Below are 24,152 nucleotides of genomic sequence, written 5' to 3' on the forward strand. Positions count from 1 at the left end.
GGCTGAAGATAGGCCCCCAATCCTTTCTAACTTGTAGGATTTCTGCGGAGAAATCTGCCATTAATCTGATAGGTTTTCTTTTATAGGTTACCTGGTGCTTTTGCCTCAGAGCACTTAAAATTCGTTCCTTTGTCTTAACTTTAGATAACCTTTAGATGACAATATTCCTAGGCAATAATATTTTTGTGATGAATTTCCCAGGTATTCTATGTGCTTCTTGGATTTGGATGTCTAGGTCTCTAGCAAGTTGGAGAAAGTTTTTCTCAATTATTCTCTCAAATATGTTTTCCAAACTTAGATTTCTCTTCTTCCTCAGGAATGCAAATTATTCTTAGGTTTAATTGTTTAACATAATTCCAGCGTTCTTAAAGGTTGTGTCCATATTTTCTTCTTCCTTTTTTTTGCTTTTGTTGGATTAGATTATTTCAAAGACCTTGTCTTCGAGCTCTGAATTTCTTTCTTCTGCTTGTTTGATTCTATTGCTGAGACTTACCAGAGCATTTTACATTTCTATAAGTGTGTCCATTGTTTCCTGAAGTTTTGATTGTTTTTTATTTATGCTACCTATTTCCTTGAATATTTCTCCCTTCACTTCTTGTATTATTTTTTGGATTTCTTTACATTGGGTTTTGCCTTTTTCTGGTGCCTCCCTGATTAGCATAATAACTAATCTTCTGAAATCTATTTCAGGTAAATCAGGGATTTCTTTTTGGTTTGGGTGCATTGCTGATGAGCTACTGTGGTTTTTTGAAGGTGATAAATAATCTTGTTTTGTCATATTGCCAGAGCTGGTTTCCTGGTTTCTTCTCATTTAGGTAGGCTGTGTCAGAGGGAAGGTCTAGGGCTGAAGGCTGTTGCTCAGATTCTTTTGTCCCATGGGGTGTTCCTTGATGTAGTACTCTCCCTTTTTCCTATGAATGTGGCTTCCTGAGAGCTGAGCTGTAGTGATTGTTATCTCTCTTCTGGATCTAGCCACCAAGCAAATCTACCAGGCTCTGGGCTGCTACTGGGGGTTGTCTGCAGAGAGTCCTATGATATGAACCATCTGTGGTTCTCTCAGCCGTGGATACCAGCACCTGTTCCGGTGAAGGTGGCAATGCAGTGAAGTGGACTATGTGAGGGTTCTTAGCTTTGTTGATTTAATGCACTACTTTTGTGCTGGTTGGCCTCCTGCCAGGAGGTGGTGCTTTCCAGAGAGTATCAGCTGTGGTGGTGTGGGGAGGAGCAGGTGGTGGGCAGGGCCCTAGAACTCCCAAGAGTATATGCCTTTTGTCTTCAGGTACCAGGGTGAGAAGGGAAGGACCATTGTGCGGATGCAAGGCTAGACATGTCTGAGCTCAGACTCTCCTTCAGTAGGTCTTGCTGCAGCTGCTGTGGGGGATGGGGGGGAGCTTTCCAGGTCAATGGAGTTATGTTCCTAGGAGGATTATGACTGTCTCTACTGTGTCATGCAGGTTGTCAGGGAAGTGGGGGAAAGTTGGCAGTCAAAGGCCCCATGACTTTCCTTCTTCCCCCACCTGCGGACTCTGCATACCAGATTCAGGCCCTCCCCAGAGTTCTGGCCAGGAGGTTTCTTGATTAGCTCAAATTGTTATCAAGTTCAGCCGGAGATTTCCTTCTCCTTGTGGCCTTTTCCCAGTGCTTCTGGCCATCCTCCCAAAGGACCCCTGTGAGACCAGGAAAAAACGGCTTGTTAGGAGACCCAGCGAGCTCCCAGGGCTTTTCCCACTGCTTGTTCTGCTTCTGTATTTTACTCACCTCTCTAAACCGACCCAGCTTCAGGTAAGGTCGAAATCTTCTACGTAATCTAGGCATTCGGTTTTCCCAGGAGGGGTGGGTGTTTGGGCTGGATGATCTCCCCTTTGAATTTGAATAAATCAGATTTCCTGATTTATTCGTGCAGTCATTCTGGAGCAAAAATTCACGATGTGAGCCTCCACATGCTGCTCTGTCCATCCACGTCTGAGCTGCAGTCTAGTCCTGCCTCCTGTTTTTCATGATCTCCAAGACTGTGTTGCTGAATTTTGTGTATCTCTATTCCTTGATTCTACCTTTCACCTAACTTACTCAGAATCTTAGTAGTGACCCTTTTGTTGGATTGAATCACAGTATCTGAGGCCTACTCCGCCAAAAATGATTCGTAAACCAGTGTTTCAATTTCTAATTATATGGAGAAATGGGAGGGCCAAGAAGGTTGAAAATTAATGTCCTTGGGACAGCTCATTCTCTTGTTAGGGAAACTAACTTAGAAACCCAAATTAAGTTAGAAACTAGTCTAGGTTCCAGCAAAGCAGACTAATGTGAACTCCAATGGTATTAATACGCTTATCTAATATTTAATGAGCATTCGCCATGCACGAAGCATGATTTTGGGTTCTTTGTTGGCTGCAGAGTTGAGTCACTGATGAAGTCCACCTCTCTAAATGAGAATTTGGTTCATAGGGATTATGGACCAGCAGATATGATGCTGCCAGTCCCTGTCTCAGAATCCATTATTCTTTGGGTATTGACTATCCTCACCGTTGTCACTGTTATCCCTGAAATTGGGTGATAGTTCCCATTTCCCACAGTAATTTAAAATGCTTTTTTCCTGTGGGTGTTTTGAGTTTTTTTTTTTAAGTTGTTTGCCATCCTTTGTTTTCATAAATATAAAGTTGTCCAGATTGTGGAGAAGAATTGTCATTTTCTTTCTACAATTTTTCTATTTCCTGTGTATTTTTCTCACCTTTTCTTCTTTACCCCCAACCCTCTGAGGAAAGTCTATCTCTGTCCTGGTTGAGATATTTTTGTTCCCTGATCCACTGGAGTCCCTGGCATCATCTGAGTCCCTGGCATCATCCACAGTCCCTAGCATGGGAGGTGCTCTGCAGTTTAGGACACTAAAGGCCTTGGTCCGTTTTTACTGCAGTCTAGGACAGGCACTAATGCTTATGTTTGCATGTGGGTAGAAGGTGGGTATGCTGATAATGGTCAGAAGAAGACATCAGGACTTTTATAAACCAGTGAAGTGGTTATTTTGTTTGTTAGTGGAGATGTGGAAAGTAGATTCTATATCCTTCCTTAGTGAATCTCTGGCAGCTGAAAAATCACCAATCATTGATCCTTGACTCACAACATCCTCCATTACCAGTGGTGAGCAAACCACAGATGCCAGACTTGCAGGAATTTCGAATGAATTCTTATTGACCAAATGCCAAACCACTCAAGATTTCTAGTCCACAATGAGCTTGTAGCACACCCCAACAAACTTCTCCTCAAATAACTGCTATCTTGTTCTAACTCACAAGAGAGGTCTTGTGTGCCTCTCTAAATAGATCCAGAATGGCTGGGTGCGGTGGCTCATCCCTGTAATTCGAGCACTTTGGGAGGCTGAGGTGGGTGGATTACGTGAGGTCAGGAGTTTGACACCAGCCTGGCTAACACGGTGAAACCCTGTCTCTACTAAAAATACAAAAATTAGCCAGGCGTGGTGGCGGGCGCCTGTAATCCCAGCTACTCCGGAGGCTGAGGCAGGAGAATCACTTGAACCCGGGAGGCAGAGGTTGCAGTCAGCTGAGATCGTGCCATTGCACTCCAGCCTGGGTGACAAGAGCAAAAAAAACCCCCAAAACAAAACAAAACAAAACAAAACAAAAAATGCCCCCAAAACCACTCCATCTCAAAAAATAAAAATAAAAACAAAAACAAAATAAATAGGTCCAGAGATTTCACAGGAACTTAATTCCTCCCTGGCACTTAGAATTCATGGAGTGTTTACTTCATGCCTGGTTATATTGTCAACCCCCTCATCACACCTACCTACACACACACACACACACACACACACACACATACACACACAGAGGCTGAATCCTATTCCCTAGACAGAAGGAATGGCTGTTTCACCAATTTTGGTTTCACCCACTTATAGTTTCTCTCCTACCCCAGAAGTCCGTGTTGCTCAGTTCTCAGAATGCACTGCAATCAGGTCTTCCTGTTTTCATCGTGTGCAAAGTTGCTGAAGGCTGACTGTTATTCCAGCCTAGATCCTTTCTTCATTTCTTTTCATATCACATCCCCCACAAACCCTCCCCTGAGTGCCCCTCTGGTTTAGGTAATCATTTTCCATGTTCTCGTAATTTTTGGATCGCAGCTCTATTCAAGCACTGAGCTCATCTAAATAGAATACTTTTGTGGGTGTTCAATTGCGTTCAGTACAATAGTGACTAAGGGATATCTTTATGGATCTGCCTCTCCCAGGAGATTGGTATCTTTGGGTGCATAAATGTGTTTTTTAAATCTTCAAATCACCAAGTCTAGCAGCAGGACTGGAATAATGAGGTCTCCTTGAACTGACCATGAGTGTGAACCTCAAGGTGGTGCCATTTGTCTAAAATCTGGAATCTCCTTGAACATTTGCAAGATGCCATCAGTCACTAGGGGGAGACCTTACTCCCATACCCAGATGCAAAGCTCAAAGTGATTAAAATGAAATGATAGTTTTGCTGGGTTCTATGTGATCAAAACGACTGACCAGCTTTTCTCTTTTGGTCAAAAGAGGGTTTTGCATTCTCCTGGCAGGTGTATCTAAGGGCTGTCTCCTTGGATTTCACACTTATGGAGAAAGGAATAAGAAAATATGGGCAAAAGGGCACAGAAACGTGAATATCACATGTTCTCACTCATACATGGGAGATGAAAAAGTTGATCTTATGGAGTTAGAAAGTTGAATGAGGTGGAAAGTGTGAGGAATGAAGAGAGGTTGGTTAATGGGTGCAAGACATAGTTTGAAACAAGGAACACATTCTAATATTCAGTAGCACAGTAGGGTGACTCTAGTTAACAATAATTAATTTATATTTCAAAATAGCTAAAAGATTGAAATGTTCCCAACATTAAAAATGCTAAATCTTTGAGATGTGAATGTTTTGATTATCCCAATTTGATCATTAAACATTGTATGCATGTATCAAAATACTATTATATAGTCTGTATGACTTTTATCTAAAAAAAAAGTATAGTCTTAATTTACCAAGGATAGAAAGATTCTATGTCCCCACCCCAAACTGACATAATCCATACTACATAGTCTATGCAGTCCAGAGTTGGAAAATTAGTTCCAGATCTCACAGCCTTGTTCTCACTGATTTGCCTCTTTTTCTCTTTCCTGTTTATCATGGGAGCATATTATGATGCTCAGTTCTTGCTTTCTTACAGATAGACATATTCTAACCTGTATTTTAAGCGCTGAGCTTATTTAATGCTGGAGAATGTTTCTATCCTATTGCTACAACTTCTTTTCCTGAAATTATCTTCCTCTTTGTCACTACTACAAATCCAGAGAGATGAGTATTTCTAAGTACAGGAGCAAATTTCAAAAGGAGATTTCGAGGGAGTTACTTTTGCTTTTAAAAATAGGTGGCTCTGACCGGGCACTGTGGCTGATGCCTGTTATCCCAGCACTTTGGGAGGCTGAGGCGGGTGGATCACCTGAGGTCAGGAGTTTGAGATCAGCCTGGTCAACATGGTGAAACCCCGTCTCTACTAAAAATACAAAATTAGCCGGGTGTGGTGGCACATGCCTGTAATCCCAGCTACTCGGGAGGCTGAGGCAGGAGAATTGCTTGAACCCGGGAGGCGGAGGATGTGGTGAGCCGAGGTCGCGCTATTGCACTCCAGCCTGGACAACAAGAGTAAATCTCCATCTCACCAAAAAAAAAAAAAAAAAAAAGGTGCCTCTTGGTCAGGTGTGGTGGCTCACTCTGTAATCCCAGGACTTTGGGAGGCCGTAGGCAGGCAGATCATAAGGTTAGGAGATCCAGACCATCTTGACCAGCATAGTGAAACCCCGTCTCTACTAAAATACACACACACACACACACACGCACACAAATTAGCCGGGCATGGTGGCACGTGCCTATAGTCCCACTTACTTGGGAGGCTGAGACAGGGGAATTGCTTGAACCCAGGAGGTGGAGGTTGCAGTGAGCTGAGATAGCGCCATTGCACTCCAGCCTGGCAACAGAGCAAGACTCCGTCTCAAAAATAAACAAACAAACAAATAAATAAATAAATAAATAAAGGTGGCTCTTGTGAGCTGGGCACATTGGCTCATGCCTATAATCCAAGCACTTTAGGGGGCCAAGGCTGGCAGATCACTTTGAGTTCAGGAGTTTGAGACCAACCTGGGCAACATGGCAAAACCCTATCTCTACAAAAAATACAAAAAAAAAAAAAAAAAAAAAAAATTAGCCGGGCATTGGCTGATGGTGCCTGTAGTCCCAGCTACTTGGGATGCTGAGGCTGGAGAATTGCTTGATCCTCGCATGTGGAGGTTGCAGTGAGCTGCAATCACACCACTGCATTCCAGCCTGGGCAACAGAGTAAGACCCTGCTTCAAAAAAAAAGTAGCTCTTGCCTGTAATCCCAGCTACCTGGGAGGCTTGGCCCAGGGAATGCTTGAAGCCAGGAGTTTGAGAAAAGCCTGGGCAACATAGGAAGACTCTGTCACTTAAAAAAAAACCCTGATAACAAAAACAAGAACAAAGAGAAACAACATCTCTTGGCCATAGGAGTCCCACGATTGTCACAGTTATCTGTCAGTCAAAGCACGTGACCACAATGGAAATCAACAAATAAAACATATCTCCTTAGAAAGGACGAAGACTGCAGCCTGAGCATGTGTTCAGTCTCTGACCATCCTCCTATGAAATCTCGAAAATTAACAAATTAAAACAATAACAAAGAACAAAGTGGTAGACTGTACAGTGTGGTAGAAAGGAAACAGTGACAACATTTGATGAGAATGTTTAAAATTTTCTGATAGAGAGCAGATAGCACGCGCTCTACAGGGAAATAAGACTGGAGAAAACGTAAGTACAAATATATGCTGCAGAAAAAACCAACCTTTAGATAGAGGAGCTTTTGGTGGAAAAGAGGAAACAATGTTTAGGTCACAACTTGAATAATTATTGAAGCTGAACATAGGAAAGGATAAGAGTAGAAACATACAGTCAGATACAAGCAGTTATTTCATTCCAGTTCCCTCTGTCCTTCCTCAATAAGTGGTTTTTCTCAATACAAGACAGGAGAACAAAGTGGACAATTGATTTTCCATAGCTACATTAACTCCCAAGATCAGGTGATCAAGCTGAAATAACGCAAGATCACTAAATAGTATGTAGTGCTAACTATCAAGGAAACATATATTAGCAAAAATACCATTGGTCAAGGGTGATGATCACATGTTTTTAAAGATGTGAGGATATTTATCCAGAAAATGTGAAACCTCAGGATCATCAAGTTTGGTAACTCCTTAATTCTCCTTGTAACTGGCAGGCAGTGTGACAGATAGCCTTACCCATGACAGGACTTCTCTCTTCCCTTTGTCATTCTGCAAACCACATGTCTCCAAATCTACACTCATTTAAGATATTATTTTCCGGTATTTATCAGTTAGTGTCCAGTCAAGAAATAGAAAACGTTACAGGTAAACGTAACAGAGAAAATTTCATGCAGGAGTTGGTATTAGTGGTTTTGAAGGTTGCAGAATAAAAAAAGGGTTGTAAAGCATGCCCAGTATTTAATAATGGCAGAAAGACCCTATCACCCCAGGGCTGGGAGAGAAAAAGAAAAATGGTGTTGCCCAGATCCTAAGACTGCAGGTGAAGAGGAGGCTGCTCTTGCAGAAATTGGGCCACCTCAGCAGGAAAGGAAGACATCGCCGTGCACCCTTCCCTGCTGGGCTGCTGGGTGCTGCTCTGCTGCCATAATCACCACAAGAGGCAATGTCAGAAGCAGAGAAACATGACTTCTGCCTCCTCCAGTCTTCCAGTCTCCCAGCAGTGCCTTCCACTGGAGAGCCCACAGGAGCCAGCTGCCACAAGGCTCTGGGATGGGAAACACACAGACCTTGTGTTTTAGCAATGAGGAGACGTACTAGAAAAAACAAGTCTGGAGCTACAAAATATGAGCCCTATCTGGCATCCCATGATTGTAATCTAGAGTCTTGGTCTTAATTTTTCAGCCAGTTGGAGGTCATTTGTCTGACCTATTAAAGAGTTAATAGCTGGAAAGTTTGTTGCCTGTAAGTATCAGAGCCAATAACATTAAGAAGGCCAATAACAGATGGCACAAAAGGTTTTTAGTGCTTCTTTCAATGCAATAGACTGTTGGGGAGGAAAGGCCTTTCTAGTGAGTAAACTGTCAAGTTCACCAAAGTAAACTGTCTCTAGGAACATACAGTGAGGATCAGTCCATGACTTTCCTGGTTTATCTCACATATCCTGAGGTTATTTGCTCTGCTTCTCCACGCAGCTCTTCCAAAATTTATGAAACACGTCATTAGACCTATTGTGGGTGCCACAGGGCAACTGCTTTCCTCTCCAGAACAAGATGGAGAAAATCTATATAATTTCATCATCCTAAGTGGCACCTGTTATTACAGGGGACTAAAACATCTCTCTTTGGTGTGGTACCTCTGATGTGACTGTGGTTTGCTGTCCTTATGTGTGTTGTTCACATGTGGGGCTAACTTACTAAGACATGTAGGTACTTCAAGTATGAGCTAGCACACCTTGTGGACTGTAGGGATGATCAAGAAGAGGTGTGAGGACCTGGCCCAGTTCTTTGTGAGGCAGTTCAGAGAACTTTATGTGGAAGAGGAGGTGGAAATGAGAACCACTGTGACCACCTGATAAGTGTATGTTCAAAGTCCTTGGACATTAGGATATTAATTGATCCTCTAAATCTTTCCATCTTTTAGAAAGATGTTCACCAGTTTGAAGACCAATCCTTAGAGAATCCCTGGGTAGTAACATCAGGCAGAAGGACCCCAGATCCAAAACATCCTGATGAGGACACAAGTCCAAGGACTCTGTGTGCTTTGGGGATCAATAATATTTACTCCACACCCATCCCTTAGACATAGATCCAGGATTTATTATTAAGGATATTAGCAACAACATAATAATAGTGACTTTGATCTTACCATAAAATAATAAATTATGTTATGAAAAAGTAATAATCCTACCTGTGGGAAATCTCAATAGAACCAGAACCAGATTCTGAAGCACTCTTTGTTAGCCCTCAGGGTACATGAACATTCTTTATAGGCAGAATTGGTTAGATTCAGTTTGATATTTTAGTTGAGGAAGACTGATTGGTTAATTCATTTTCTTTGACTTATTATTTATATTTTTCTTTGGTTACAAAACTATAGGAATTGACATTTAGTTCTCAGATGCTGTGATGTGTCTTTTTCCTTATTAATTCTTTTATTTCTTATGCAAATCCTGTGATGTGGTAATTGCTTTTATCACCTGGTTTTTAAAAAGTTATGACTGCAAGGTTAAGCCACTTGCTGGAGAACTCACAAGTAGAAAATGCCAGAGCTGAGCTTGAGCAGGTAGTCTAGTCCCAAAATCAGCTTCTTACCCCTCAATTGATGGATACGTGCTAATTTTGAAAAATCCGAGCAGTGCTTCAGAATTAAACAAAACGTCCGACTGCCCTAGGAAGATTCTGTTAGACAGATGCTAGCAAGGTTGCCGAGAGAAGAGAATGCTAATTCACTGTTGGTGGGAATGTAAATTAGTTTAGCCATTGTGGAGATCAGTGTGGCAATTCCTCAAAGAGCTAAAGACAGAACTACCATTTGACCTAGCAATCCCATTACTGGTATGCACCCAAAAGAAAATAAATCTTTCTATCATAAAGACACATGCACATATATGTTCATTGTGGCACTATTCACAATAGCGAAGACATGGAACCAATCTAAATGTCCATCAATGGCAGATTGGATAAAGAAAATGTGGTACATATACACCATGGTATATTATGAAGCCATAAAAAAGAATGAGATCATGTCCTTTCCAGGAACATGGATGGAGCTGGAGGCTATTATCTTTAGCAAAGTAATGCAGGGGAAAAAAAAACAAATACTGCCTGTTCTCACTTATAAGTGGGAGCCAAATGATGAGAATACATGGACAAATAGAGGGGAACAACAGACAGTGGGCCCAACTTGGAGGATGGGTGTAGGGAGAGGACCAGAAAAAATAACGCTAAGTACTAAGCTTAATACCAGAGTGTGGCCGGGCGCGGTGGCTCAAGCCTGTAATCCCAGCACTTTGGGAGGCCGAGGCGGGCGAATCACAAGGTCAGGAGATCGAGACCATCCTGGCTAACACAGTGAAACCCCGTCTCTACTAAAAAATACAAGAAAATTAGCTGGGCGTGGTGGCAGGCGCCTATAGTCCCAGCTACTCTGGAGGCTGAGGCAGGAGAATGGTGTGAACCTGGGGGGGGCGGAGCTTGCAGTGAACCGAGATCAGGCCACTACACTCCAGCCTGGGGCACAGAGCAAGACTCTGTCTCAAAAAAAAAAAAAAAAAAAAAAATACCAGAGTGAAAAAATAAACTGAACAACAAATCCCCATGATACTAGTTGACCTATGTAACAAATCTGCAAATGTACCCTGAACCTAAAATAAAAAGTTAAATAAATAAATAAATAAATAAATCTGTTCGAGGTGACATTGAGTTTGTAGAAGAACAGAGCACGGTTGACCTGTTTAAATTTTCTACCTTTCCTGCAGGGACCAGGTGTCCATTTCTTTAGATTTCCTTTTTGTATCATGACTAAATTTCCATGATTTTGTTCTTAGAGGTTTGCATGTCTCCACTCAGGTAGATTTCAATATATTTTTATTGCTGCTATGTATAATCTTGTCAATTGTATCATTTTTTTCCATTATGGAATGTAAGGGTGCAGCTAGCTTACAGGAAGGCAATTGATGTTTACATTTTGATCTTGTATTCAGCTGACTTCATGTACTCTTCTTTTAATATGTTTTTCCAGTAGATTGTCTTAGATTTTCATCAAAGTTGATCCACAATCCATAATAGTGTACGGTTCACTGATTCAGATTTTTTCTTTTTTTTTTTTGAGACGGAGTCTGGCTCTGTCGCCCAGGCTGGAGTGCAGTGGCCGGATCTCAGCTCACTGCAAGCTCCGCCTCCCAGGTTCACACCATTCTCCTGCCTCAGCCTCCCGAGTAACTGAGACTACAGGCGCCCGCCACCTCGCCCAGCTAGTTTTTTGTATTTTTTTAGTAGAGACGGGGTTTCACTGTGTTAGCCAGGATGGTCTCGATCTCCTGACCTCGTGATCCACCCGTCTCGGCCTCCCAAAGTGCTGGGATTACAGGCTTGAGCCACTGCGCCTGGCCCAGATTTTTTCAATAAGAATTTTTCTTCTTGTGTGACAGGAATACTTTTTACAAATTGTATCGTTCTTTTTTTTCTGAAAGAGTATGCTTTAGAGCACTTTCAGGTTTACCAAAAATTGAGTAGAAAATAGAGTCCACATCTAACCTCTGCACCTCCACAGGCATAGCCTCCCTTGTTATTCACAGCCTAATCCAGAGTGACATACATAATTGATGAACTCACCTTGACTCATTATTTTCATCTGAAGGGCATAGTTTATATTAAGGTTCACTCTCACTGTCCTACATTCTATAAATTCTGAGAAATGTGTAATGACTTGTATATACTGTCATAGGACACTTTATTCAACAAATGGTGCTGGGATAATTGCAGGCCACATGTAGGGAAAAGAAACTGGGTCCTCATCTCTCACCTTATACAAAAATCAACTCAAGATTAATCAAGGATTTAAACCTAAGGCCTGAAACTATAAAAATTCTAGATGATAATATCAGAAAAACCCTTCTAGAGATTGGCTTAGGCGAAGATTTTATGACCAAGAACCCAAAAGCAAATGCAATAAAACAAAGATAAATAGCTGGTACCTAATTAAACTGAAGAGTTTTACATGGCAAAAGGCACAGTCAGCAGAGTAAACAGACAACCCACAGAGTGGGAGAAAATCTTCACAATCTATACACCTGACAAAAGACTAACATCCAGAATTTACAAGGAACCCAAACAAATTAGCAAGAAAAAAAACCGAACAATCCCATCAAAAAGTAGGCTCAGGACATGAATCAACAGTTCTCAAAAGAAGGTATACACATGGCCAACAAACATATGAAAAAATGCTCAAAATCACTACTGATCAGGGAAACGCAAATCAAAACCACAATGCGATACCACATTACTCCCACAATAATGGCCAGAATCAAGAAATAAAAAAATAATAGATGTTGGCATAGATGCAATACAAAGGGAATGCTTCTACAGTGCTGGTGGGAATGTAAACTAGTACCACCACTATGGAAAACAGTATGGAGATTCTTTAAAGAATTAAAAGTAGAACTAACATTTAATCCCACAATCTTATTACTGGCTGTATTCACCCAGAGTAAAAGAAGTCATTATATGAAAATATATTTGCACATGTATGTTTATAGCAGTACAATTTGTGTTGCAAAAATATGGAACCAGCCCAAATTCCTACCAATCAGTGAGCGGATAAAGAAATTGTGATATATGTATATAAAATATATACACACACACCATGGAATACTACTCAGCCATAAAAAAGAACAAATTAACGGCATTTGCAGCAACCTGGATGGAACTGGAGATTATTCTGCTGAGTAAAGTCACTCAGGAATGGAAAACCAAACATTGTATACTCTCACTCATAAGTGGGAGCTAAGCAATGAGGATGCAAAGGCATAAGAATGATACAAAAGACTTTGAGGACTCGGGGGAAAGGATGGGAGGGGGTGAAGGATAAAATACTTCAAATTGGGTTCCGTGTATACTACTCTGTTGATGGTTGCGTTAAAATCTCGTGAATTACCACTAAAGAACTTACTCATGTAACCAAAGACCACCTGTTCCTCAAAAGCCTATGGAAACAAAAAATTTTAAAAAAAGGAATTCAGAATTATTTCCCTGCCCTAAAAATCCTTTGTGCTCTCTCTTTTCGTGTTTCCCTCCCCAATAACCTATGCTGATCTTTGATCTTTGCTTCCATATTTGTTTTTCAGAATGTCATATGGTTGGAATCTATAGTAGGTCACCTTTTCAGATTGTCTTCTTTCATTTAGCCATATCCATTTGAGATTCCTCTTTACCTTTTCATGGCATAATAACTCATTTCTTCTTGGTGGTGAATCATGTTCCACCATCTGTATGTGCCAAAATGTAATAATTCCTGCACCTGTTAAAGCGCTTCTCAGTTGCTTCCCAGTTTTGACAATTTTCACGCAAGCTGCTATGAATATCCGTGTCCACATTTTTTTAATGGAAAAAAAATTTTAACTAATTTAGTTCAATGTCAAGGAGCACACTTACTGGAACTGATAATGACAATATGCTCACTTTAGTAATAACCTGCCATACTGTCTTCCAAATTGTTGTACCATTGACATTCCCACCAGTCAATGAATTAGAGTTCCTGTTGCTCCTCATCCTGCCAGCATTTGGAGTTGTCAGTATAGAATCTTTTTCTTTAAAAGGAAAAGAAGAAAAAAGGAAATGAACTAAATGAAGGAGCTAGTGTGAGATATCATTGATTAGAAGAATTCATTAGAGTCAAAAAGTGGAATACAAGGAGCAGCAAATATAGAAATTAATCTGTATCCACATCTAGCCCACCTCACACGTGACCACTGCCAGATGTATGGACTGAGAGGACCACTTTGTTACTTCACAGCTCACACACCATCAGTGCCTGACCCAGACCTTCTTGCTTTCAGACTGTGCAACTGTAGACAACTTTCTTATTTTCTGTAAGTCAGTTGTCTCAACTATAATATTGGAAATAGAACAGCTTATATCTTATACATTGGTAACAAGGATGTGAATATAATAAATTGTGTTTTGCAGGTATGGACATAGAAACTAAAAACTATTGTTAGTCTTCATTATCACTATTCTCATTAGCTACAAAAGGTTTTGCAACCCGCAGGACCTGTATGTTTCCAAATAGAATGAGCTCACTGTAAGTTTGGTGACTGGATTGTCATGGAACATTCTATTCTACGAAACCAAGCCAATGTTTGTGTGCTCAAGGATAAATAATGGTTTGTTTGCAGAATGGATGAGTCAATAGAAAGAACAGGCTTAGGAAAGAGAATGTGCTGAAGGCCCTCTTGGTTTTGAATTTACAGAAGCAGGGAACTCAGAATTCAGGTGCTTGGAAGGTATAATTTTGACTTCAAACTCAGGTGATTTAAAATTATTTCATTGTGATACCCAAATGTAAAGTGTATCATCTTAAGCATTTCTTGGTGTGCACCTAAGTAGTATTAAGTATATTCACTTTGTTGTACAATTAATCTCCAGAAACTTGTTTTTCTTGAAACTGAAACTGTGTATCATTAAACACCAACTCCCAATATCTTTTTTCCTCCTGCCTCTGGAAACCACTATTCTAATTTCTGTTTGTATGAATTTGGCTACTGTAGATACCACACATAAGTGGAATCATACTATATTTGTTTTTGTGACTGGATTATTTCATATAGCACAATGTACTCTAGTTCATCTATATTGAACTCTACAGTCTGTGTCTGAATTTTCTTTTCTTTTAAGTCTGAATAAGATTCCACTCCATGAGGCCGGGTGCAGTGGCTCACGCCTGTAATCCCAGCACTTTGGGAGGCTGAGGCAGGAGGATCACGAGGTCAGGAGATTGAGACCATCCTGGCTAACACGGTGAAACCCCGTCTCTACTAAAAATACAAAAAATTAGCCGGGCATGGTGGCAGGCGCCTGTGGTCCCAGCTACATGGGAGGCTGAGGCAGGAGAATGGCGTGAACCCGGGAGGTGGAGCTTGCAGTGAGCCGAGATTGCGCCACTGCACTCCAGCCTGGGTGAGAGCGAGACTCCGTCTCAAAACAACAACAACAACAACAAAAAAGATTCCACTCCATGAATACCTAGATTTGCTTCATCCATTCATCTGGGGATAAACACTGGGTTGGTTCCCCCTCCTGACTAATGTGAATAGCATCCTTAAAGACATGCGTATACAAGATCTCTACAAGATCCTGATTCCAGTTCTCCTGGCTATATCACGAGAGGAGAAATTCCTTGATCCTATGATATTTTCTATTTTAATTTGAGAGGCCATGATCTTCCATGGTGGTTGCACTATTTTACATTCCCAGCAAGAGTGCACAAGAATTGCTACCTCTGTTCATCCTTGTTTCAATGTTATTTTAAAAATTCTTAGTTTGCTTGTTTGTCTGTTTTATAATAGTTATCCTATTGGGTATGAAAATCTATGTTATTTTGACCTGAGATTTGAAAACGTCAAAAAAAAAAGATCAGTGGGGTAACAAAATCTGAAGGTGTCTCACCTCTCCCACCCATTCTGCTGTCATGACCCACAGAGGAATGTGCAAGTTCCCCTCCATTTGCCCCATCTTGTTCTCCAGCCACAAACCCCTCCCTGTTCTACCATGTGCACCTGTCTGTTTCAGGTTCACCTGGCTATCTGAAGTCCCTCACAAGCCACTTGGTTTATGCCGTGTCAACTTCTCTCATGCTTTTCCTTGGACTTCTTCCACATTTTGTTTTGTTCTGTGAATCAAATGCTATATGTCCCTGAGCAGGACTTAGATACACTACTCTGTATTCCAAGCCTTACATCTCGATGCCTTCACCCAGAACATTCCATGCCTCCCCTGTGTTTCCCTGGAGCACTCTGCTCATGGCTGAGGAGAGGTAGAGGAATAATCCCCACGGGCTGCTCTACTGCTATGACCCTGGAAACTCAGAAGCTGTGATGCTCCTAGTTGGAAGAGAAACTAAAGGGGAGTTCCTGTTAGTGGATGTAGAGCTTGGTGAATTGATATTAAATTTTCCTGAAATTGTTTAAGTCTTGGCTTGCACTAGAAGATTAGGGGTTGGCTGGTTGGTGCAGCACCATCCTCTTACCGCTGTTCTCTCTAGTGATGTCGAAAACCAATGAGTTTTTTTCAGTCACCACCATGCTACTCACCTTTCACTCTCAACTGCCTACAGAAAACCGGCCCCATGAGCATTCTTTTACACTAACCATGACCATCACCCATTTAGTAGTTTGTTGATTCATAAATTTATCATTCATTTGTTAAAAGATGCCTTGCTGATCTTCTCCATGCCAGCCACTGTGCTAAGCCAGGATGAACAAAACCGGATACTGACCCTCTGATTATGGAGCTAACAGTCAAGAAAAATGTGCATCAATGAAATGATTACACATTTGTAATACAACAGCCTTGAGATTGCTGCAAATGAGACGTGCATGGTTCCAGCAGAGTCTATAAACGGGAGCACTGACCAAGTCATCAGGGTCAGGCAACAATGGCCATGGATGGAAAGAATAAACTAAAATCTTGAGTCAATTATATAAAAAGGAGGGAGCCAAAAAAAGCATCAATGATGAAAACAAAAAAAAACCCTGCATAGGTGTTAACTGTGGTAGGACTAATAAAAGTACATGCAAGGCCGGGCGTGGTGGCTCACGCCTGTAATCCCAGCAATTTGGGAGGCCGAGGCGGGTGGATCACAAGGTCAGGAGATCGAAACCATCCTGGCTAACATGGTGAAACTCCATCTCTACTAAACACACACACACACACACACACACACACACACACACACACACACACACACATTAGCCGGGCGAGGTGGCGGGTGCCTGTAGTCCCAGCTACTTGGGAGTCTGAGGCAGGAGAATGGTGTGAACCTGGGAGGCGGAGTTTGCAGTGAGCCGAGATCATGCCACTGCACTCCAGCCTGGGCAACAGAGCGAGACTCCGCCTCAAAATAAATAAATAAATAAGTAGATAAATAAATAAAAGTACATGCAAACAATCCTCTCTCAGAGATACACATCCTTTCCAATGGACTGTACAGATAAGAAAGTGAATGCCAAGCCTGAGCGAGGATAAGCTCTCATCCACAAATAGGGTGGATGCCTCACAGACCCGTCTGCTGCAAAAGAGGCCTCAGTCCTGAAGCCCATATTCATGGGTCTGTAGACTCTGAGACCATGAGCTGGGTTTCTTTTTCCATTTATATCCGAGAGAAATGGTATATCTAGGTGTCCGTGTAGTTCTGCAAGTAGGTGATTTTGTGGATTTTGGCTGTGCTCTAAACTAGGAACGACTGGCAAACCATGACATATATGACAAATGGGACAAGATAATGGCAGTTTACATTGATTGAGAACTACTATGTACCAGAACTTGGTATATTTTAAACACACACACACATCCATGAACACACCCATTTGATCATCTATCAACCCAGTGATGTAGGCACCATTAGTAGCCTACTTTGACAAATAAGAAAACTGTAGTTACATAAACTCAATACTTTTCCTAAGGTCCAGGAGCCCATAAATGAGGATCTGAACCCTCATAGCCACGAGCCTCACCACCAACCCTCCCCCTCCTTTGTGTTAGCAGGGCTGATTCAGGGATTCCCTCGTCATCCTGTGTGATGGAAGTGAGATCCACCACTGCCCTCAGCTTGGACTCAACCAGACCTGACCATGTGTCTTTCATGACACAACCCGTAAGGTCCCCTCCCTTCTTAAAGGTTTTCCTGGCTGGTTCTCAGCCCTGCTGTCTGTGAGAAACACCAGAGCAGTTTAAACAGTACAGAAATGAGGGATTTACCCCTATGCTACTGAATCAAAATCACCAGAGAGAGAAGCCTGTGGGGTCAGTATATCTTAAAAGCTCCAAGTGATTTGATTGCATAGCTGAGAATGGAAAGTTATGGCCTGGGCTGTGACTCCTCTCACATGTAAGTTTATTTAAGAGAGAAATTTCTGGTGGTTACCTACTGACACCACATGAAGGCATCACAATGGGAGGGAAGGGGAGTGTGTATTGCTTTGTCTGGGAGCTTCCTTCACTTTCCATTAAAAATGGGATTGGCCCAGGCAGCACAGCTAGGTTTGAAATGGAAAACTTGAGCCTAGGGGTTAGGGGGAAGTGACCACCCACCCTGTTCATCTGTCTCTTCCCTTCCATTATCTTCCCAGCCTAGAGCCCCAGAGCAAAGAACTCTCAATACCTCTCTGATGCATGATTAGCTCTGGACACTCCAAAAGCTCTTGAGAAAAAGAGTTGGGTTACTTAATCATCAGATCAGCCCTAAGATAAGATGTGGGTGACTACACATCACAGAAAGCTTGCTTTTTATAGATAGAAAATGTGAATCTTGGCCACATATGTAACTGCACCTATAAACAAGACTCAGATTTGGGAGGGAGGCAGGCTACAGAACAGGTGCAGCAGATGTTTTTCCTCAGGAAATCTTCTACAGGTGGGATGTATTCAACTATGTTTTAGGTACCTATGCAGTGAACATGGTGGTGATGGAATGGGCTGAGGGGAAGGACTAGACTTGCCCAAGGTGCAACTGAAACAAGCCTGGCTGGTTGTCAGACATGCAGGGGGATCAAAGCAGGGTCTCCTTATGTCCCTGCTCTCCCATAACCAGAACACAGCCTTCCAGCTTCCTGTGCCTTCCAAAGTCAGAACTCACCTGTGCCCTTGCACTGCTACAAAGATAAAAAGAACTAATCAGCAAAAGCTCGTAAGGAAATTGAGAATCCCAGGAATATTTCCAGATGTGCCTGAACACTCACCTGGAGCACAGAGCAGAGTTCCCACAGGGCTACTGTCTTGTGCTCTGCCTCACTTGGATGCAGAGATTCCTAAGGAGGTCACATTGATGGATGGCAGCAGCCCTGGCTTGGAAGGGCGGGCTGGGAGCCAGGCCTCGTGACTTACCAGGTGCCCCAGTGGGCAGGACCAGCCAGGCTCCCTGGGTACAAATAGCCCTGGGCTCCACGACTACACAGGCTCCTGGAGTCGAATCCAAATCACTCATCGTTTGTGAAAGCTGAGCTCACAGCAGAATAAGCCACCATGAGGCTGTCGGTGTGTCTCCTGCTGGTCTCGCTGGCCCTTTCCTGCTACCAGGGTGAGTACATCAGTCATGAGTCCAGCACCAGCCCCTGGGACATACCCTCCTCTGAGCATGAGAGCACCTGCACAAAACCAAACAAAATTCCAGACCCTTTTCTGTGCTTGTTGAATAAGATTCATAAAGCTTAAAGCGATTTCTTCTTCTTCTTTTTTGTTTTTTTGAGACCAAGTTTCGCTCTTGTTGCCCAGGCTGGAGTGCAGTGGCACGATCTGGGCTCACTGCAACCTCCGCCTCCTGGGTTCAAGTGATTCTCCTGCCTCAGCCTTCCTGAGTAACTGGGATTACAGGCATGCGCCACCATGCCTGGCTGATTTTGTATTTTTAGTAGAGACGGGGTTTCTCCATGTTGGTCAGGCAGGTCTCGAACTCCCGACCTCAGATGATCTGCCCGCCTTGGCCTCCTAAAGTGCTGGGATTACAGGCGTGAGCCACTGAGTCCGGCTGCTTAGAGCTATTTCTTGTAATCCCCAGTATCTAGGGAGTTTTATAGAAAAATCAATGCAGGCAAATGTTAGGAATTCTTCTGCCTGAGCTTCACTTCTGAATGGGATCTGTGTCAGATGATGTAATGTGAGGTCTGGGGTGAATCTGGGCTTCGACACTTCCCACCCCTTGATCTTGGGCACAATGCTCACCCTCTCTGAGCCGCCTCCTATCACTGGTGATTAAAGCTTCTTCCAGGAGTGGCTATGAGAATGGAGTAAAGTTATGGTTGTCAAGAGTCAAGTTGTGGGCCAGGCATGGTGTCTCATTTGTGTAATCTTAGCACTTTGGGAGGTCATGGTGGGCAGATCACTTGAGCTCAGGAATTTGACACCAGCCTGGGCAACATGGCGAACGCCATCTATAAAAAAAGAAACAAGTCCACAAAAATTAGCTGGGCATGGTGGCATGCACCTGTGGTCTCAGTTACTTTGGGGGCTGAGGGAGGATCGCTTGAGCCCAGGACATTGAGGCTGCAGTGAGCCGAGACTGTGCCACTACATTCCAGTCTGGGTGACCCTGTCTCAAAAAAAGAAAAAGAAGTCTAGCTGAGGATATGAAGCTCTTACCTTTGTTGTGTGACCTTGGGAAATTCACACCTGGAATTTCTGGTATTGTCATCAGCACAGTAATGGTATAGAAACATAGAACCCAGGGGATCCTGTCTGGTGTAGCATCAGGGAGCCATGAGAGAAAAACTGACTTTCCTAACATCAACAATATATTTATTTTTGTGCTGCAGCCAATGCTCTTGTCTGCCCAGCTCTTGCTTCTGAGATCACAGGCTTCCTCTTCTTAAGTGACAATCTGTTAAAGTTACAAGTTGCCAAATTTATTCCACCTCCGGAAGCTCTTGCAGCCAAGTTGCAAGTGAAGCACTGCACAGATCAGATACCTTTGAGTGATCGACTTCGCATTGAAAAAGCCTTGGTAATTTCTTTCTCCTTTATGCAGAGGCAGAATTAAACTGCTGCACACAGCCTCCTGCATGGTTCTCCTCAGGTGGCCTGCCTAGATACTGTGTCCCCAGAGTGTGCTGAGGACATGGGGAGTGAGCTAGGGCCCAGGCAGGGATGGTGAAGGGCCAAGCACGGCCGCCTCCCTGCTGGGAGCTTTCCTGGGCCAACCTACCCTGACGCAGTGGACACAGTCACTGTGGAATGTCCCGGGGAGTGTGGGAGACTTGAACGGGGAGAGAAGGCTTGGGGGGACCTAGAGCCGGGCCTCCCGGACAGGGTGCTGGTGAACTGGGCTCCTCTGCAGCTTCTGCAGAGCCAGGAGCCCCCCGCAGCTCCGCAGGGCCCACTATCCACTCCTCATCCATGACACTGTCCTGACCACAGCCAGTGGGCCAAGACGTTTTCACTGCTCTACCTCCTGCAATGCCATGGAAGGGGGACGTTCTCACTAAGTCTTTCTCAAGAAATCAGAGATTTCAGGGCCCTCTCAGCCTGGCTGCTTCTGGATTGCTGTCCTGAGGTTTGGCTGCAAATACCCATAGATGCGGCAGGGTCAGGCCTGATAAGACCCTTGGCTGCCAGGCAGAATTCTCCCATGGGAAGGCTAGAGTCTCCCGGAAGGCGTGTTTCCCAGAGGCCCTCCCTGCCCTGCCTGGCTTCAGAGCCCTGGTTCCCCCATTACAGGGATCGGGAGACGCCACAATCCTGGGACAGCCCAGACAACAACCTCTGGCTGCACTGTCAACCCCTCCCCTCCCCCTCCATGAAAACCCTGGACCTAACTCCTAGGTCTTCCCAGGTCTATTGGTCTCGTGGGGAAAGGCTGCTTTCTCACCAGAATGGGTATTGTAAGGCCACCAGGTCTAGGCCTCAGTTTCCCAAACTGAGTTCTTGCCTCTGCCTTTCCAATTGCCATTAGGAGCAAAATCCCACTGTCCTCTTTGATGTTAGCCTATCATCACCAGCAGCAGCATGACTGACCTCACCTTTCTTCCTTTTTTGTTTTCGATTTCAGCTGAAAATAGCGGTAAAATGTGGTGTGTGACATGTAAAAACGCTCAACCCGGTTTCCAGTCTTTCAACGATACCCTGATCTTCACTAAAAATTGTAAAGGTTTCAACATGTTGCTTTAATAAATCGCTTGCCCTGCACATCTCCACTGGTCTTGTTATGATCCTGCAGTCTCGGGCCTTGAGTCGAGGGTGGTTTCCACAGGGGAGTGGCCTTTTGCTGTGGCTGATAATTAACTCTAGAGTAACCAGCATTCTGGGGCCTGAATGCAAGCATCCCAGAAGGAAATATTTGCAGAAATCATCCTGCATTCCTTACAGATTTCCCATCCTGCGTTCGTGAATGAAAACCATGGCAATAGAAAAACAGGAATTACAACGGTCCTGCTGGTCTTGGACTGAGGGATCTCCCAGCCTACCTTGGTGTCCAGGCACATGGTTTCCACTAGCAGCAGCCCTAGCCCTAGTTTGATGTCCCCTCAGACGCACAGCCAGCCTGCTTGGTGCTCTCTCTGCACTATGCTTTCTCTCCTGTCATGTCCAGGTATACTTTATTTTCCGTTTATCACAGTTTGGGGGCATCTCCAGGTTTCAACCTGGAGTTCACATTGTTTTACTCTCCACACTCAAGAGCACTCCTCACTCTCTGCATCACTCACCAGCACCTGAGGCAAATGCTTCCTTCCTCAAGCTCTCCCAAGAGCTACAGAGACCAGCACCCCTGCCAACTGGACAGCTCCCAGGGCGCACTCCACAGTCATTTCAGGAGCAGGATGTAAAACTGAGCACAGGGTCTGCCCCCAGCCTGCTCTCTCTTCCATGAGCCCATCCAGGCTAATGCACCCAGCCAGCAAGTCCCCTGACCAGGACACAGGGAGACGCCACAGGTTCCTGGCTTGGTGTCCTGTGGCTGCTGCAAGAAACCTCCGAAAACTTGGTGACTTAAAACAACTGATTCTCTTGTACCTCTGGAGGTCAGAAGCCCAATACTGATATCACTGTGGGGAGGTCAGGGGGCAGCAGGGCTCTGTTCCTTCTAGGGGCTTTCAGGATGAGTTCACTAAGGGCTGCTTCTGGCTTCTGGGCTGCTGACCATCCTGGTCCTGTGGCCACATCACTCCAACCTCTGCCTCCATAATACATTCCCATCTCCTTTCCTTTCCATGTGAAATCCGCCTCTGACTTTTAATTACAAAATACAGGGGTTGGGGTTAGGAAGCACCAGATTATGCAGAATAATGTCCCCATCTCAAGATCCTTAACTGAATCACGTCTACACCATGGTTTTTCTTCTTGCAATGGGCCATTCACAGATTCTAGGGATTAGAATGTGGATATCTTTTGGGAGATGGAGGCATAAATCAGCCAACTACAGCTTCCCTCCCTCCTGACTCCTCACCACACACTAAGTTCTGTTCACTCCATGGCCACAGCATCACCTCCACGAGTCCCTTCTTTCCCATCACACAGCCACCTAACAGTCTTGTCTGAGTCCTTCCAAACTCAACTCAGATTAAGGTCTCCTCAACTGTTTCCCAGCCTCTGTGAGCCCTTCCTGTGAGAAATCCTCCTTATTCATGCCAATGTGAGCCTCCCAAAACTGAAACATGGTCCTATCCTCTTTCAACAACCCTAAACAACCAGAGCGCACGTATTCTCAAGGGTTTCAAGTAAGGGAAGTCATTTTTTACCCTAAACTCATGTTTATATGATAATAGCTATTGTTATACAACTGAGAAAAGAGTAGATAAGAGTAGCTATTATTAAACATTGCTTTTAAAAGAAATTTGTATTTTAATACTGCCAGAAAATATTTACACTTAAAAAAATAGAACCTAAGTGTGTGAAACTCAAGACCAGTTTAGCCTACACACTGTGCATGGACAGGCACAAGGATTCACAGACAGACACAAGGATTCACAGAGCTCAGGCTACATTCTGAGAACCCCAGAGAGGAACCACTGCTGGAGGAACACATCCATAGCCTTGTGTTCCACATGAGGACTTCCAAGACCCTGCTCCTGGGAGCCCTGTCTCCTCATCTTCTGTTTTCCTGGGTGCTCTGTCCTCAGCCATAGTTGTTTATGTCTCATTTCTTTTTTTTTTTTTTTTTTTTTTTGAGACGGAGTCTCGCTCTGTCGCCCAGGCTGGAGTGCAGTGGCCGGATCTCAGCTCACTGCAAGCTCCGCCTCCCGGGTTCACGCCATTCTCCTGCCTCAGCCTCCCGAGTAGCTGGGACTACAGGCGCCCACAACCGCGCCCGGCTAATTTTTTGTATTTTTAGTAGAGACGGGGTTTCACCGTGGTCTCGATCTCTTGACCTTGTGATCCGCCCGCCTCGGCCTCCCAAAGTGCTGGGATTACAGGCGTGAGCCACCGCGCCCGGCCTATGTCTCATTTCTTATGCATCACATGAGTCACATCCTTACACCAAGACATATGGGTTTTCCTTTGCCTTTATAGACTTACCTGCCTCAGACGTTTGACCACCCCATCCATAGAATGCACTTCACATGTCTCCTTCTCTGTGAGGCCCCCTTGGATGCTCACACCTTACATTACATCTTTATACACACATGCACCCACATGCATAGACATCCTTTTTTATCATCCATTTATTTTCCTGTGAAATAGAATGCATGTCATAGCATTGTTGTGAGAATACATTATATAAATTAATACTATAAAGCACTCAACATACCTTAGAAATTATTACTCTATTGCTTACAATTAATAAAAATTTCTATTTATTGAACACCCCAGCATGCATCTTGCTGGAACATTTTTCATTTGTTTTT

General features: G+C 43.6%; 1 protein-coding gene and 1 long non-coding RNA gene across 2 annotated transcripts; both read left to right on the forward strand.

The window, feature by feature from the left end:
• Positions 1-1,423: 1,423 nt before the first annotated feature.
• LOC123568798 (uncharacterized) lies at positions 1,424-18,501 on the forward strand. Its single transcript, XR_010580780.1, has 3 exons — positions 1,424-1,782; positions 16,057-17,473; positions 18,259-18,501. It is a non-coding gene; the product is annotated as an uncharacterized lncRNA (long non-coding RNA).
• A 270-nt stretch (positions 18,502-18,771) lies between these two features.
• SCGB1D4 (secretoglobin family 1D member 4) lies at positions 18,772-21,495 on the forward strand. Its single transcript, XM_005577597.4, has 3 exons — positions 18,772-18,895; positions 20,127-20,314; positions 21,359-21,495. The coding sequence occupies exons 1-3, from the start codon at positions 18,841-18,843 to the stop codon at positions 21,386-21,388; spliced, it is 273 nt and encodes a 90-aa protein (XP_005577654.3). The 5' UTR covers positions 18,772-18,840; the 3' UTR covers positions 21,389-21,495.
• The last annotated feature ends 2,657 nt before the right edge of the window (positions 21,496-24,152 follow it).

The sequence above is a fragment of the Macaca fascicularis genome, chromosome 14, assembly GCF_037993035.2.
Source record: "Macaca fascicularis isolate 582-1 chromosome 14, T2T-MFA8v1.1".
NCBI lineage: Eukaryota > Metazoa > Chordata > Mammalia > Primates > Cercopithecidae > Macaca > Macaca fascicularis.